This window comes from Parambassis ranga, chromosome 9, assembly GCF_900634625.1.
Source record: "Parambassis ranga chromosome 9, fParRan2.1, whole genome shotgun sequence".
Classification (NCBI taxonomy): Eukaryota; Metazoa; Chordata; class Actinopteri; family Ambassidae; genus Parambassis; species Parambassis ranga.
Window position 1 is genome coordinate 1940231 of NC_041030.1, and position 17767 is coordinate 1957997.

Genomic DNA, 17767 nt, shown 5'->3' on the forward strand with positions numbered 1-17767 from the left:
CCGGCAAACACACATGTTTTTTTATGACATTGATTATTTTAGAAAGGCATCTTCTCCATCTCTGAACTGCTATCCTGTCCACATGGTGAATACAGATTACTCCCTGTGCCCTCAGTAGAAACAGTGCAGTCATTTGGGTGCTGCTGATAGCATGAAAAATTACACGTTTACACTCAAAACATCTACCAAACTGGAATGAAAGTAGTAATTTATGTATTTCAAACACAATCAGAGTAGGTGTAGGTAAATGATGCTGCCTGTGCACACACACCAATGCACATTTTAAAAAGGGAATATCTGGGGAGGCTGTCTGCGGGGAGGAGTCGTGTGATGGGTGATGGTTTTGCTAATCTGGATTGTTAATGGCCTGTTCCTTCCTGTCAGATAGTGAGATGTGGGATATCACTCTCCCTGAAAGTCTCCAGAGCAATGAACGTTTGAGTGATGTTCACTCATGCACAGCAAGCAAGCTTTGTAGCTGCAACTTAAGCTGGATGCCCAGGAACATCTCCATGGAAACAGTTTCTGTACTGTTAACATCAGTTCACTGTATTCGGATGACGTCGCCCACAACAGTGTTCTTCCTCTCATTTACAACACAGACACACACTTTTTGCAATCTTTCATTTTCATAATCATCATTATGTGTCATCCCTTCTTTTATTTGTGTCCCTTTATGTCACTGACAGTAGCTGTGTCCAAGTCATTATGAGTATTATGTTTGCAGGTTATTTATCTGTGTCACCCTTGTTGACAGAATATGTCAAGAATACTATGCTAGAACTGAAGAAGAAGAACAAAGAAGAGGACATTGTGACCATAAATTTACATTTTCATGATGCTGACAATGTAAAGCTAATCTTGGTTTTCTTGTTGCTCGGCAGATGATCATAAAGAATCCACATTTTAAACTATGTGGCTTCTCTGATGATCCACGTTTGATGTATGCCTTGTATGTCAATGTAAATCACTGTACACATACTGCAAATTGATCAGTAATTTTACACAGATTATTTATAGGTCAAAAAAACAGTAAAGATGGCAGAAAGACACTAAAACAACTGCTTTGCTGGTTTTATGTATAAATATGCTATTTTTCAATTTTTACAGCACACACAATGGAATTGTATTTGCACTTTTTATATATATATTAGTCTGTTACAGTACTGCATGTCATTGTATAAGCAAATAAGTTACTACTAAAAAATGGCTGCTACTACTAAAAATGTAACATTGCCTTAGAACAACTTAGTATCTTAGGAGGACTAACACAACATCAGCATCTTCAAAACATAAATATTATGACCATTATTAAGCTTGTGTATATATATATACACATGTATAATGTGTGTGTGTGTGTGGGATGCTGTGCACTTTTTAGTGCCATATGAATTTCAGAGACACAAGGTATGTGAAAAAAAAATCCTTCGTGCCAAATTAACATTAAACATTGATAAGAAGGTCATGCTACAGGAGGTTTCCCTTTCCAAATGTGTTTAATGTTGTAAGTCTGTGTTTTAAGATGGTCTTAATTCAACCCCTCGCCCTGTTTTCAATGCCTAAAAACTACGTTTTGAATTTGTACTTTTTGTTGCTTTGAGCGCCGCAAGGCAAGAAGGAACTATCTAGTTCTATTATACCATTGGAAAGAAGAAATGTGTCAGGCAAATATCTCTAAACACTTCAACTCACATCAAAACAACGTAGATGAATAAACAGTGCTGCAGACCAAATGAAAAATATGTTAGTGTGAGTTTGTGGTAAACATTTTGTTTAAATTACATAGATGGAAAGAATCTTCCATCACACTGTTATTTACTTAACAGAGAAGAGGTAAGAAGTAATAATGTACTGTGTGTGCATTGCAGCCATATTGGACGGTGTGTTGTATTGAGCTGTGCTTGCCCCTGTCATGCTGAACCCATCCAACAGAGAGAAAGACAGCAGGGATGGAAGCCAAGGCCTTGGTAAGACTTAACTCCCCTGCATCAAAGGAAAATTTGCCCTTTCTTACTTCGTCCATTTAGCTGCTGGAGGGATCCCAAATCTGTGTGTGTGTGTGTAGTGGGATTAGCCGCACTTGTATCTCTGCTTTGAACCTCACTAGGTGGTGCCAGAGGGTGTGAACTTATATAGCATTGCAAAGAGGTCTGCTGCACATATAAAAAAACTCTATTTACTCAGGGAAGGTTTGCTGAGCCTGAGTGCACTTTTCAGGAACGCCCAGCTCTACAGCCACGTGCACTTCTACCGCTGCACACCTGGGACCTACACACACACACACACACACACACACACACATATCTATTGAGCAGAGATTATAAGTGCTTTTCCTCATCCAAGTTTATATTTCCTTTTTCAGAAGATCCAGAAAATGAGCTTGGCAACAATCCAGTTACAAGACAGCTTCTGTATAGTCCCCATGTGCAGCCTAAACAATCTGCAACCTGACTGAGAAAAAAAAATTCAAAGCCTCTGTGATGAGGGGGGAAAGAATCCAGGCTGTGCATACTTTCTTGTTTTATTAATATGCTCTGTACCCTCACCACAGTCACATGTATATTTCAACATTTCTAGATGGGCACTGAGATACACAATGTCCAGACTGCCATGCTGAGGGATCTATTTTACAAGGTTGACTATTATTTGTTCTGATGAAATATTCATATTCATAGGTACAGTCTGATGAGCATGTGATTTGGGTGGTTACCTGAGTGCTTCGCGCTGTGTGTGTACGACTCTACCATCCTCGCTTTAACTGGCTAACACAGCTAAAAGCTTTGAAATGGTGATACAGTGGCACAGTAATCATTACTGAAATTGCAAACACAAAAGAATGAATGAGGAAGACTAAAGGAAAGAAGTTCAAAGTTTTTAATAAGTTCTGACAATTACCAATTGATTTCAGCACAAAGACCTCCAACGCCAAGCAAATTGGCTTTTCAGTTTTTAACTTTTGCAGGTTTAGCCTTTTGTTCAGGCACCTTCAGACAAGACAAACACGGATATGCATCCAGGCTGGTGTTGAATTCATGTATCAGAGCCTTCCAAAGAGTCTTTTTACCATAGATAAGCACCACAGCTGCAGCGGTAGTGTAGAGAGATGTGAATAAGAACGCAAGTGCTATGTCATTGTTGTGGTACACTGCGATCTGGTAATGGACGTACAGGTCGACCACGAGGAAGAGGATGAAGACTGCCACGAGAGACAGAGCCATCTGTATCACCCTCATCTGCGAGCCAAGTTTTGGGGCGTGGGACCCGTTTGTACTGGCCTTCATGTGCTGGAGATGGATGGCTAGGTGGACAGAGATGGAGATGCAGCATTTCATCATGAGCAGCCCCGGCAGAACATCAGTGAGGAGCAGATAGATGACTTGGTAGATCTTTGCGGAGTGTGCGTCAGGCAGTAAAATCCCACAGTCTTCGTCGGTTATGGTGTCATTTTCGGCACGAAACACAGCCAGCATGGGCATGCAGGTGCCCAGGCCGCACACAGGGATGATAAAAATGACTAAGGTCACATGCCTGAGAATGGCAGCCTGTATCTGTGTGTAGCAGTGGTTGGGTGTGCTGACCAGCTTTGTACTGTAGTAGAAGGTGAGAAAGCTGGTGTCCCACATGATGGTGAACTTGAAGCTGAAGATCAGGACCAACATGACAGCGTAGGGCTTCTGACCGATGAGACACTTGCTGTCCATCTCATCCATGGTCATCCAGAAGTAACAGACCAGCTGGTGAGCCACATCGGCCACTGACAGAGCCATGATGATAATGTCACAGGGAGCCTTCTGCTTTTTCTGCTTGGAATTCCACACGCCCATAAGAAAGATATAGACATTAAAGAAGACAGTGGTAACTGCCAGCAGACCTGTCATCACCCAGAGGGTCAATTTGTTTTCCCCTAACATAATGATAATCCTAACCCCAGCTCATCCACACTGACACACTTCTGTGAGAACAACTGTGCACCACTCAGCAGCCTGTGTCGGTCTCGAGTGTTTTGTTTTCTGTGTTCAAAGAGATGACAACAAGAAAAAAAATAACTATACAGACACACTCCAAACCAGACAAATCTTCATTTCTGCCATAGAGTGGAATCAGTCAGAGTCTGTCAGTGGGACCTGTGGAGGACATCCACACATAAACAGACAGAAAGAGCTTCAATTAAAATCCTCCATTATAGTTCAAAAATAAATGTGAGATCTGAAATGTATGTGGTCATTTGCAAAGTGAAGCTGAAGCTGAGTGAGTGGGGAGAGTAATTAGGGGAAGAAATGTCTTCCATTCTTACCTCAAACAAAGCTCCCTTCGTTCAGATGAGGCTTTTTATCTCTGAAGGTTTTTGCTTACACTCTCTTCTGCTGGTCGTCACAATACCTCGTCTGACTCAATACCTTTGGCTGCAGTTTAAGAATCCTTTGTTTTGCTTTGTTTATCTGAGCATTAATCCTCGCCTGCAGTTTTCCGCAGGATGCACACGGCAAGGTGAAAGAAACCCTTGGATTTAAGTGTTCTTTCTCAGGGATTTATATGTGAGCACCGGTGATCATTTGCATCAAGTCTGACCACAGGTAGTGGTGAAGGCTTTTTGGTGGAGAAGGATATGCCTTCATTATGGATATCCGGTGACTTTACTGTATATCTATCAGTGACACACGACAGCTCAGCTGATCCACAGACCACAAGCTACCACACTCCCTATGCAAATGGTTATTCCTGCAGCAATGCCACATATTTACAAACACCAAACCGCGCACTATTTACCTGATAAGAAAAGCAAATCACCTTCACATCACCTTCAGGAGGCCTGCTCAAGCAACACCTTATCGCTGCAGTCTGCACTGTGGAGGCCAAACTTTTAACACTTAAATGTTCCTTTTAGATTTCCTGTTTACTTTTTTTTTTTTTTTGGGGGGGGGGGGGTATATATAGCTCTTTCCTTTATTTATAGCACCTCCACTTACTCAAATGAATAAGTGATTTTAAATACAAGAACCCAGATACAGATTTCAAGGACAGATTCTGCCTTTTTGCACAATAGGACAAAAAAAACCCTCTTCTTGATTGCAGGAGCTCTCTCAGTAGATGTAGAGGCGGACACTGCAGTCTTTTTTTTAATAATTACACTGCCAACCCTGTTAAAGTTCAGCCCTGTAAGAACATTTTTTATTACAAGAAGAGATTATTTCCGAATGAAGAGTACTATTTGTAATTCATTATTCTATCTATTTCCCCTCCTTCATGCAAAGCACAGTGGTGTGTGCGCACACGTTGATGGACGTGCACTTGTTTCAAAGTTTGGTTTGCGCAAACAGAAAGATACAGACATTAACATGTACCTACAACGGTGACAGTTTCTAGTTTGTCTTCAAACACAGCAGAGGTATGTGAGTGTTTGCCTAAGTGGTGCGGTGGTGCTGCTTCTGGTGCTACTTCTGGTGCTGCTGCTTTTTAAATGTAGCTCATTTAAAACAGGGGACAGAGACCAGGGGCAGAATTTGTTGCTGATTGCCAACCACATGTAGCGGCTCTTATTAATTTAGCGTACACCTTTTGATGATGGGGATCAGGCCAACATACATGTTTTGAAGAGAGAGGTGTGGCTGCAGGCATTATGCTGACTCTGCCTGCTGAAGATGTCAGCTGCAGGTCACAGTTAACAGTTTGTCTAATAACTAGTTTACTCACTGCTCCACAAGACATGGAAGGAACACACAGCATTAACAAGGCAATTTTTTACAGCGCCTTGTTCTTCAAATGAAACATTTTCCAGGAGGCAGACACACACACACACACGCAAGGATCAGAGACCGCACTGTCTACCAATTTTCTGACTCATGAGCAGCTCGGAGTTTGAATATTGATCTTCTTACAAGCCTGAAAAGAAAGAGTCCCTCTCCCTGCTGGAGCTGTGAAAACACTCAGATTGTTTGTTTGGTCATGTTTATGTTCTGAGATCAAAGATTAAAAAGCTACCATCCTCATTTTAATTGATTTACTCTTAATTAGCCTCTGAATATGTTGCACTTTTGCCTCTGATGATATAATGAAATTTTACATCATCATATTTCTGTCAACACAGTTTAAAATGTGTTACAAATGTTAATCTTTTATCTTTCAACAGCCAAAAAACATTTAAGATGAGTGCGGACTAAGATTGAATGGGATTTAGACGTATCCTCCAATAAAACTCTTTTATTGTACAAATTTTTAAAAAAGTATTAAACTAACACATGTTCATCACAGAGAAAACAACACATCAAATAAAAATATTCCTTCTTATATACATTTTACATACAGGGTAAGTTCAGCTCATTAATTAACATCCTCACCCAAACAAAACACCACATTTGGTCAATAATACATCCCTCAGATACATGGCTATGTTTATGCCAACAGAACATATGATAGTATTGTCCTCCAAGCATGGGATTGATTCAGTTGCAAATGTCAGGAGGCAGGTTGATGGAGGTACAGAGGGTGTAGCCCTTTAAGCAGGAGTCCAGGTTTGAGTCCCCCCCACACCACAAGCTGCTTGATTTCCCCTGCTAGGTTTTGTTGTCACTCATGGTTGGAGTTACCCTGTTATAAACTGCTGGGTAAGTAGAGATCATGGCTCAAAACACGCAAATCCATGACATTAAACACAACTACAAGCACCTCCTTCTGAGGTAGCCATTTCTGACTGCCATGGCAACCACTCCCTGCCCCCAGAAACAAATATGTTCTGTTTTTAAGGACTCGAATATATTGTTGCTCTTATTATTATATTTTTTGTGGTGTTGTTACAGAGTATTATTAAGTCATAAAGTCAGTTAGTTGTACATTTTGTCCAGGGTGAGATTTGAGGTAAGATTTCATGAGTCTGCAGTAGCTGAACCACCCCTGCCATTGTTCTCTAGTTGAATACAGTACTGCACTTTTTTGTCACTTCACACTACTGTACTCCGTACAAGCTGGTTTACACTTAAAGTCTTTTCCTTTCTACAGTAAAAAATAAACATGGCTACACAGGGTATCCGTACCGAGGGTCATATCTGAAGGAGGCAGGTCTGTCCCCAGCAGTGTTTTGCACGCCTGTGTAGATGTGCTCTGATTCGCTGACGCTGGGCAGCTTCTCCATCACTGAGCTGCTCCTCACCCCATGGTGAGTACGGTATCCCATCACTGAGCTGCTCCTCACCCCATGGTGAGTACGGTATCCCATCACTGAGCGCAGGCTGGAGTGCCTGCTGGAGCGCCTGCTGGAGGGTCTGCTCTCTGGTGCCTGGACATCCTCCCTGAAGAAAACACAGGTCTTCAATTAGATCTGAGGGTTTCACCAATGTTTGAAATAATCCCCAGTCTCTGATGCAATACCTTATTTCATTGGCGACCTCCTTCTCGTAGCGCCGCTTGCGGCAGCAGCAGATCAGGAGCCAGATGAGAAACAGGAGGAGGAGCAGGAGCAACAAGGCACCTATCACTGCACCGGCTATCACACCCGCTTTGTTGACAGCTAGAAGAGGGGACATGGTGCTTGGAGATCAAACAAACACGGCTCTCCTCCTTTACAGACATTCATTCCAGCTATAGCAAGAGCTTTACTAGTGACTGCATTGAAGACAGCAGCAAATGCAGAAGCAAAATAAAAGCTTCCTCTAGGACATGGCCGTTCAGAGTTAAGAGTAAAATTAGATGATGATATCATAGACTTACGGTTGTATGCACGCAGTGTATATTTACACTGTGCTTTGCCGACGGCATTTTCTGCCTCACACACATAGTTCCCAGTGTTGCTGTCTGTATGGTTCGTTATCGAAAGCTCTCCACTCTGTGGGTCTTTATGAAAAAGAGAAGGTTATGTAAAAACATACGACCTTTACAAACACAACATGATGTGCATTTTGTTGTGTGTTGTTTACTTTGGGTCGCAGTGGATGGTATGGCACCATTCTCTCTGGTCCACACATAAGTGAGAGGAGTGGACCCCTGAGAGGATTTGCAGCGGAGGGAGACTGTGCCACCTTTTTCCTCACCACCTTCTACCCAGCACTTTGGTGCAGATGGGGGAACTTGTGAAAGATAACAGATAAACAAGAACCAAAATATTAATACCACAGGCCTAAATGTGTGAGAGGTGAACACGATGACAGAGCTAAGATGAGATCATCTACTGAGAGACACAGAGACAGGAAACGTCTACATACCATACACATGAGCAAACATTTAAAGGAGTCGGCTGAGAAAATCAGCAGGTAAAACCGGTAAAGTGAAATTCCTCACCCATCACCAGCAGAGTGACTTTTCTCATGTCGACACCTGGTGTCTTCTTGACTTTACACTGGTAGGTGGCTATGTCTGAGAGTCTCACGTCAGAGATAGAGATGGAAGCATCACCCAGCTTGGGGTCTGCTATGAAAGCGAGCCTTTTGGTGAGGCTGGTGTCGAAGTGATGTGTCTGCCCCCCTGAATAGGATAAGATCTGAAATGCAAAGTTTGTGGTGAGTGATGATGGTGCTTTTACAAAACAGGTTTTTCCACTAATACAGCTCAAAGCTACAAGATAAACATCGGTCTCGTGACCCCCACATGATTCCTATCTATCATGAAACTAGCCTCATCCCATAAAGGGAAATAGTCACATAATTTCCAACCAGCTGTTTTGTACACAATGACACGAACTGTTTTTGTGACAGCAGACGCACATTATAAACGTATATCATGTGCTGTGTTTCATGTCTGCAGCACATTGTTTCCTGAAGACTGACATGAATCACTTTGGTGACAGCCTGCACCCTTACCCTGTTTTTTGACACCTAACTTTAACCACTTGTGTTGCCTAACCCTCACCATGAGTTGAAAATAAGGTGGAAGTGACAGTTGTAACGCAACATTAACAAAGGGTGGACACATATGTCTGTTGCGGGTTGGAGCCTTTCCACCTCCATATGTGGACTGTTGCAACTTTATACCATAAAATGCCTGCTTAATGTATACGTGCATGGAAAAAAGTGGTCAAATAAGAGGACAAAACATTAGATTATGTGACTACACAATGCCATACTGAAGATAACATACCAGCGTGTCTTTCTGAGTCATGTCCGGGCTGACATTGGACCACTCAATGTCCAGTTCTCCTGTGTCTTGGGGTCCGGGGGTGTAGGTGCACCCCAGCGTCACCGTCTTCCCTTGAGACTGTGGAATGGTCTGTGGCCCCGTGGACGTCACCTGCATGGCCTCTGTCATCCAGGGTCAAAACAATTCAAGTCAGATTTGTATAACTCATAATACACACTTCTTCCTGCCTGAAATTTTCATAATCAGCTACCCAGGCTAAGACGCAAACAGAAAGCAGACTGAATAAAACTAATTTCACTCTCAAACACATTCATATTTTCCCCACTTAATGGCATTCAAGCTCTGGGCCTGTGCTCAGAAGCAGTCTCAGGGTGGAGAAGGAGTGCTGATGTGAGACTAATTGGCCTCTTAAGTCAAACTGAAGATTTGAGGGTTTAGAAACTGGAATAAAAGTAAAAGTGGTATTTTTGCAGAAATGAGTTATGTATTAATTTAAAACTCTGGAGGCTTGTTAATTGTCAGAAATATATGGGTATGCGTAAATGATGAAAAGTGAGTGGATGAGTAAAATGTAGTTGACAAGTGGCAGTTAGAACCCATCTCTGAGCTGACATTCATCCGGATGACTCACTTGCCATGGATTTTAATTATCGCTGTGTAAATAGAAAGAAGTCAATGCTGATTATCGTATGGCAACACACATAGACAAATCCAACTTATTTAGCTTGTTCAGTGCTGGAGAATCGTCTTCCTTAACCTTCACTGAATGTCTAAATGCAGCACGACTCAAGTCAGCCTCCCGTCTGACATCCCTCATCATTAAATCCTCCTAAAACATCCCATCAGTGCCACTGCAACAAAACAATGTCAGAGGGATTTAAAGTATATAAATGGCAGATGTGATGAAGGGAGTCTAAAAAAAGAAGCTCGAATTAGTCAGTCAAATGTTTACACTGTGAAAGACCCCCTGGGCTAAACGCTATGATCTAAGGAGGTGTTTTTTATGTGTGAACTTGCCAATGAGTCTCTAAGCTTGATACAAAGAGCTGCTAATGTTTCAGTCTGGTCCACCTTCTCACTGGCCCAGACAATAGGCTCGAAATTCCCCCTCTGAGTGCTGCCTGGAACGTCTCATTCAAATGTAATGATTCAATCAAGCTTCTTAACAGGTTTAATGAGGTGTTGCAGTATCAAGGTTTAGGGGGTTCTGTGCATCATGATAGGAGCGTGCTCTGCTGTGTTCCTGTAAGTTTGATTTGATATCTTTTTATGCCTTTTACAACAGACTAATTTCTGTCCTTGTGGACCTCCAGATTCACAGAGCAGTTATGCAGCATACCTGTCAGCCACGTTCCCACATTATAAGTACATGCTTCACTGCCTGTCTGCAATGCAATGTACAGTTCAGTTCAGTCCCTCTACAGTAAGAGTATGCAGCTGGAGGCGGACAGGGTTTAATGTGAATCACAGATAAACGCCAGTTTTTTTAGCCAACATTTATTCATGATCAGAATATCTACTGTGTGTGTGAAAGAGGCAGTCAACAGGGAAAAGAAGCCCTGACCTAACGTGACCACACACACACACACACACTATAGATATAAAACCAGACTCACCCGTCTTCAGCTGAGTTGTTATCAGAAGCAGCACAGCCACCTTTAGCCTCACGCTTGTGAACACAGACTCCATCATAACCCTGAGAGCAAATACAACATTACGTACAGGAAACACTCAGTGAATGTGATTTCTCCTCTGTTGGAATGCTTGTATTTTGTCTCTGACTTCACTGGAAGATTTACACTGTATGGCTGGCTTCCTCTCTAATGTGGCTGTGTTGAACTTAGTTTCACCTTAGACAAGAATTACTGCTATTTTACTTCCTCTGTTTTAGCCTCTTAATGTGACACTCAATAACTGCAACAGTCCAATAATTTAATTAACCACAGGCCATATATTGTTCTATATATATTTTATTCTTATTTTCTGTGTCTTCATTTCTCTGAGGGAGTCATCCCAAAGGGATCATTAAAGTTTAGTCTAAGTCTAAGTCTTTTGTGAAGACCAGAATTGCACATATACCATGTAATTTCAAAAGAAGAAGAAGTTCTGACATACCTTAGGGTGAGGAGACAATCAAAGATGAAGTATGTCCGGCCAGGCCTGCTGCTGCTGTGTGAGTACTGGTGTAGCTCGCTTATTTTGTTCTCAGGTGAAACTAAGCAGCAGCAGTAACTATAGCCACACCCTCTCTGTCCATAGTACATTGGCCACTCCTAATAGTCCTTCCTGATACTTGTTTTGATTTGGAAATCTCACCTTTGTGTTTTGGTAATTTGTTTATATATTTTTAAGATATTTAAAAAAAATACAAGAAGAAACTGAATTGAAATGGTCTGTGTTTATATAAACCCCAACCTAACCAAGGGTTCACTTACACTGTCATGGTGTTACACACACACACATGGTGTTATGTGTTTCGGCTACATTTTCTAAATAGTTGTCGGTCAGTAGTTTTAAACGGGCCAATAAATCATCCTGTTCCTCCCAGCCTTGCCCTGACACACCCTCCTGACACACCTATGAAACACTCTCATTGTTGTTGTCGCCTACAAACTGTGACAGGTTTAAACCTCAAAGCCCTCCATGTGCTGCAAGCTGCCTCTGAGCTTAAATAAAGGTTTTATTAGAGGATTATCCTTATCACAGTAATCACAAATGACTTCTTATTGAGTTCGATGTGGCTTATATCATTATTTAAAGTCTCACAGTGGCTGTGAAAATGAAAAGACAGACATTTCCAATGAAGTTAGATGCTGCTGGAATTATTCAGTATTGATTGTGTGAGAGTGTACAGTGTGATGTGAGCACAGAGCGTGACATTAGCCATTAGGAAATTTAAGTGCTGGGTTAATGTGATCCTGCCAATAATGTTCATTAAGGAGATGAACAAATTAGTAATGCTCTGTATGAAACATGATCAGAAAGCTAATTTTAAATCAGCACCACACCCCTGACTCTTTTGTCGCTTGTCGTGTGTATGCACCTGATCTGCATGCAGTGTGCCTGAGCAACACCACACCCAGAAATCTGTGCATGAAGGTGTTCCTGCAAACGTCAGGTTCTGTGTGAGGGTATGCTTTACCAGCACGTGGTTAATTGCCCCACTTCCTCCCCCTGGTGTAAGAGGAGGATCTGGCACCGGAGCGCTGTGCTGAACAGACTGCGCGACAGGGCGAGGCGGGACCTTCCAGACAGTACTGGACCACTGGACCACTGCAGGAAGGAGTGTGTGGTCAACACATGTGACCTTAATGTCCTGAAGTCTTTTACAGCATTCCTTTTTGTCACCCAATGCTTTTCTTCATTACCCCACTAAACTTGGTAGATGAGTAGAGGCTTAACTGCAGCTTCGTCTTTACAGCCAAAGACACACATCTCTCTTCCCAGATTTTGGCAAAGGTTGCCTAATCACACCACAGGGTAGCAAACAAAGCACCTTGACAGGTGTCCAAATTACAAGTAAACAGCATGGCAGGGGAGGCAAACAAATGACCAAAGCAGGGAGGGGAGAGGCTACAGAAAAGGCTGGGCTTGCCAGCAGCTATACTGAAATAGCACAGCAGCGTGACTCACGGTGTGTCAATGTCAGGGAGCCAGTTAGACACATATATTTGTCTTTTTTAAGGTGGAACGGTACTGGGATGGAGATGGTGCTTCTGGCAGGGGGGTAGGCCAGTCACTCAGCACCTCACAAAGAGCTATGTGAGTGGAATGCAGCCAGCACACTCTGCCATCCTCCACCCCCCCCCCCCCCCCCATCACATCTCTGCAATTAAATGTTCAGTCTGACAGTGGAATTGATTTTTTTGTCTTCTTCACAACAATCAGTCATTTTTTTCACAGCTGTCCTGTCCGTCTTAGACATGCACTCTGGCGTTAACCAATAATGAGCGCTGCATCTTTTCTAAGTGTTTCCAGTTCTCCTCCAGTTCCAACTGTTGTCTTGTTAGAATGTGAAACTGGTATGATAACTTCCCTCCACCCCCCCCCCCCCCAAAAGAAGAGCGCATTTTTTTCAGCTGCCCCTGTCCTGCATGTTTTCCATGTACCATGCTGCAGAATAAATAATATAGAGGCAAATGCATAGATTCCTTCCAGCCTGTGTGAATCTTTATCTCAGTGAGTAACTCACTAAGGAAAGGGCACATCTACCATCAAAGCACGGTTGAACGACGCTGGTCACAGCAGGCCAAAATCCCATTCTCCCATATTAATGATACTAAAACTATAGTGCAGCTATGATTTTATTTTTACATCTCAAGCCCTGAAAGAAGATATGAAAAAGGGTGAAGGAACATAAAAACAGGAAGAAAAGGAGAAAGACTGATTTCAACAATCCACTCTGCCTGAGCTGGAATCTGTCAAGGTGAGCAGAGCTGCTACAATGAAAGGACACAAATGTGCCAACAAATCATGCAAAGCTTGCATGCACAATTATGTAGCATTATATCATCAGAAAAGTGTCAATCTAACCAAAAAAACCTTATCCTGCCTGTGCAGACTTGGTGTGGGCTGAAATTACACAGGTACAGTTGAATCTGTGTGAAACAAGAAAAGCCCTGCTTCATTTACAGGATGCCACTCCTCCGCCCCGCTTAAACTTCTAACCTCCGAACATGAAAAGGCATGGCTCTATAAAGAAATTCCACATATAAAATAGGAAAGGAAATGGGAATTTATCGTGTATTTACTGCTCCATCCCTCCCTCAGTTCACAAGCTGCCCACCCACATATACACATACACACACACAACCTCAAGCAATATGAGCATAGACGGTGGACTCCATAATCCAATAAGTTGTGCTTCTTGTGCTAAACCCAGTGAAGTCTGGCACACAGAGAGAGCCCATGGAGAGTATGGTCCCCTAAGCCTCGCTTGCAGGAGTGGGATGGAAACTGTAGTCTCTGATAAAGAACTTCAGATCTTTCTCCCCCCCTCTCTGCTACTACGTTAGCTCATGTTTCCCACAACACATAGGGGACCTATAAAAAAATATGCAATTTAATGGTAAAGAGAAATATTCCTGAAATGACAGCCTATTTAACTGATGTGGAAATACAGCAAACGAGCATGTTGTTATGCTTTATTGTCTGTTGTGTCCTCATCCTCAGTCAATCAAAAAAAAACCCTTCATTTGAGAAGGAAATGATTTCAGCCAAGCTGTTGAATAGGTTCACACATGCATGAAAGCGACAGCAGAACTCATACAGTAATTTTCATCAACACACAAACTGTCTGTGGAGAAACATTTGCATTCTTTTGATGCCGTTTGTCCTTGTTCTCTGTCAGAGCTACAAATTAGTGAACTTCACTGTGTTCAGTGCAGGGTAGTAATAAAAGCATGATGCTGTTGAATGAAAAAAGCAGACAATTACACAAGCACTCAGGCTTGTACTACACAGTTGCACAGGACACTCCATCTGCTGTTGTCATTTACAAACTGCTACCCTCCAACTCAATTTAGAGCTCAGCATGGACAAAAGCGAACCTATCCTAAAGGAACAATGTAGCAATGGCTGTATTTATAGTGCTTTTATTCAAAGCATTCTACAGTCCCCTTCACACTCTTACACACTCTGAATGGCAGTGAACCATACAAGACCTAACCAAGACCTAACTTTCTGACATGTGGAGCTGCAGATGAAACCACCGACTCTGTGATGAACGGACAACCTGCTACCACTGAAGCAGACAACCAGCCTTCATTAACTTATTCACATATATCTATATAAATATATTCAAAGGTGGCACATTGGGTTTAGCAGGAAGGCACAAAATGACCCCACATAGCAGAGGTCAGGCATATGAGTGATCATTTAGAAAATGAAAACAAACATTGGCTTTTGTTTGCTTTCAAAAGTAGAAATCACCTGATTATTTTATACCTCTATCTCTTGTATCTCTTGACAGGTTCTAACAGAAGATGTTGGGGGAAAAATGGTTCCCCCTAGTTCGGGCTGCAAACAGACTCGGAGACAGAGACAGGTTTACTTGGCCAAGGAGAAGTGCCTCACTGGAGTGCCGACAGTTCTGGCTTTTCCGGGGTTGCTTCCTTTATTTATACACAGTGTGAATATCATATGGGTGTAGACATCTGTAAGCATGTTTCCTGAGATAAGTATAGCAGAAAAAATGAAATTGCCAAATAGGGTAATAGAGCATAAATGGGGAAGCATACATGAAGACTGTTAGTACAAGTAAGGTAATTAATCAGACATGAGCAAGCATACATGGGGAGGGTCAGTACATTTATACTGAATCTAACATATTTTTCTTCTAACATTTCCCTCCTGTTGTAACTTAGTTACACATTAATAGATCATTATTTACATTATTTACATTCCCCACCGACCTAGCACCATGTGCTACGGTCACCATTAGGCTGTACTGTTATCACTAAAAAGACAAAGCAAGTTTTTACACTTCATTGTTTTCTTCTTCTGCCACAGGATCTTCATGCTCCAGTAGGGGATGCAATTGAACAGCCAGTAGTAGCTGTTCTACTGGAGAGACTGCATTGTTGATAAGGCGAACAATCAGGGCTCGAATACATGGGATACAACAACATCCGCATAGAGTTAGAATAGAAGTAAGAACTGCCAGAGACAATAGAATAGAGGACACCAATGTGTCTGTTCCTGTGATAGTATGTCCCCACCCACCTCCTGTGCTAAGATAGGATTTTCCTTCTAAATACCATGTGTACCCTTGCCAACTTGAAGCCACGCCCATCCAGGGCGTTTGTGGTTGGAGGGAGCTGAGGGGTATCAACAGGAGTGCATCTACTGTTCCGTTATAACAGAAGAACGTTACACCTCAGTGGCTCTCATACATAGTCATCGGTCCTCCATTACAGGGGTCTTCAGTTTGTGTTGCCTTGTAATACCAGGAGAATTCTGCTCGGGCAGATGAAAACAATGTCCACACACAAAACACATACAGTAATAACATCATGTCTTTTTTGTCCATACAACAACCTGTGAACCTTCTGACCTTACAGCTGGGAGCGGGGATTAGGTGAGTTCTTCGGCGGCCAAGGGTTTTGATACCGGCCGACTTCCACCCCTACTCAGGTACAGATAGGTTCACCTGTTTGCAGTGACTGGCGTGTATCCACGTAGGTCTTTCTGCAATCTTTACTGCTGTGGGTGTGGTGAGCAGCACTTGGTAGGGTCCTTCCCAGCGGGGCTGGTCCCACGTTTTTCGCTGCAGGACTTTAATCAGGATCCAATCACCAGGTTTCAGTCTGTGGGGAGAGACAGAAGTTTCTGGCAGATTATTGCAATCTTTTACTTCATCATTTTGCAACACTTTCTTCATCCAGTGAAGCAATGTGTTTTCTCTGTCACTTTGTTCTATAGCACTGTTAAAGTTTGGTAACATAAATGCCCTGTGATGTACTATTTCAAAAGGTGTGAGCCCATGAGTAGTTTTTGTTATTCTCATCCACAGTTTAACTAAACTAATACAATCTTCAATGGGCAGACCTGTGTCTTCTCTAGTTTTTCTTAATCTTTCTTTTATTGTGCCATTCGTTCTTTCTACCAGGCCTGCACTTTGAGGGTGGTAAGAACAATGGTTCTTTAGTGCAAAGCCTAATTGGTCACTACATAGTTGGATGATTTTATTTACAAAATGTGTACCATTGTCAGAACGAATTACTTGTGGGATGCCATATGTAGGAAAGTAATGTTGTAATAAACATCGTGCTACTGTTTCAGCATCATTCCTTTTACATGGATATATTTCTGGCCATTTAGAAAATGCATCTATAATCACTAGAGCATATCTTGCTGTTGCTCCTGTGTTTATTTCAATGAAATCCATGTGTACTGTATGAAATGGATGAGGAGGTTGTGGAAAACATCCTCGCTGTGGCCTAATTGCTCCTTGAGCATTGTGTTTACGACATATCATGCATGATTGTACAAACAATTTGGCTGAAGTTTCAAAATTGATAGCGTAAAAGTGTGTATTGATTATAGTAACCATCCCTCCTGTTGAGACATGGGTGTTCCCATGGCTCACCATAGCTGCTGTTTTATGTAGAGATTTAGGAAGGATTGGTTTATCATCCTTGTAGTATATTTCGTCTTTTAAAACTGCTCCTCTATTTATCCATTGTTTAATTTCAGTAGTTGGTGCTGCAAGTTGGTTGTCACGTAGGATTGTGGCATTTATAATACTTTGTCAGGAAGTGGTTTCGTTCATCAACTGTGTTTTCGCTTCCTGTGCAGCAGCTTTAGCAGCTTTATCTGCAAAGTTATTCCCTATTGTGATTTCTGAGTCATCTGTCTGATGTGCAGCACATTTACACAGTGCCAATTTAGATGGTAAAGTGGTTGCATGCAAAAGATCTTTTAGCTGTGCAGCATGCGTAACTGTACTTCCTGTTGAAGTTTTCATTCCTCTTCTCTGCCATATTTTAGCGAAGTGGTGTACAGCAGAGAAAGCATATTGACTATCTGTGAAAATATTCACTTCCTTATCTTTAAACAGAGTGCAAGCTCGGGTTATAGCATGTAATTCAGCCGATTGTGCAGAATAGTTTGATGGAAGAGGTTTAGCTTCTATAATAGTGTCAACTGTAGTCACCGCATAACCTACTAGGTTCTTTCCTGTGGGTGACTTGTATGCTGAACC

The 17767-nt window shown here is 42.1% G+C and overlaps 2 protein-coding genes across 3 annotated transcripts; both read right to left on the reverse strand.

Annotated features, from left to right (window-relative positions):
- Positions 1 to 2942: 2942 nt before the first annotated feature.
- On the reverse strand, positions 2943 to 3911 carry tas2r202 (taste receptor, type 2, member 202). Its single transcript, XM_028413848.1, has one exon. It carries the CDS (start codon positions 3909 to 3911, stop codon positions 2943 to 2945), a length of 969 nt encoding a protein of 322 aa, XP_028269649.1.
- Positions 3912 to 6182: 2271 nt separating this feature from the next.
- Positions 6183 to 11296, reverse strand: vsig8b (V-set and immunoglobulin domain containing 8b). Of its 2 annotated transcripts, XM_028415257.1 has the most exons (9): positions 11179 to 11296; positions 10680 to 10759; positions 9064 to 9224; positions 8269 to 8467; positions 7908 to 8057; positions 7702 to 7824; positions 7363 to 7501; positions 7187 to 7283; positions 6183 to 7144 (listed from the first exon to the last, which is right to left on the reverse strand). In XM_028415257.1, exons 2-9 carry the CDS (start codon positions 10753 to 10755, stop codon positions 7010 to 7012), a joined length of 1080 nt encoding a protein of 359 aa, XP_028271058.1. In that variant the 5' UTR covers positions 10756 to 10759; positions 11179 to 11296; the 3' UTR covers positions 6183 to 7009. The 2 variants fall into 2 exon arrangements, with proteins under 2 accessions (XP_028271058.1, XP_028271057.1); XM_028415256.1 differs by having other exon boundaries at positions 6183 to 7283.
- Between the last annotated feature and the right edge of the window lie 6471 nt (positions 11297 to 17767).

Bases quoted from the DNA above. Each gene is read 5' to 3' on its own strand.
- tas2r202 (XM_028413848.1), bottom strand. From the start codon at position 3,911: ATGTTAGGGGAAAACAAATTGACCCTCTGGGTGATGACAGGTCTGCTG.
- vsig8b (XM_028415256.1), bottom strand. From the start codon at position 10,755: ATGATGGAGTCTGTGTTCACAAGCGTGAGGCTAAAGGTGGCTGTGCTG. The intron at 8,058-8,268 runs GTGAGGAATTTC...ATCTTTCACAAG, and splicing joins AGTCACTCTGCTGGTGATGG to TTCCCCCATCTGCACCAAAG. The intron at 7,284-7,362 runs GTATTGCATCAG...TGTTTTCTTCAG, and splicing joins GAGGTCGCCAATGAAATAAG to GGAGGATGTCCAGGCACCAG.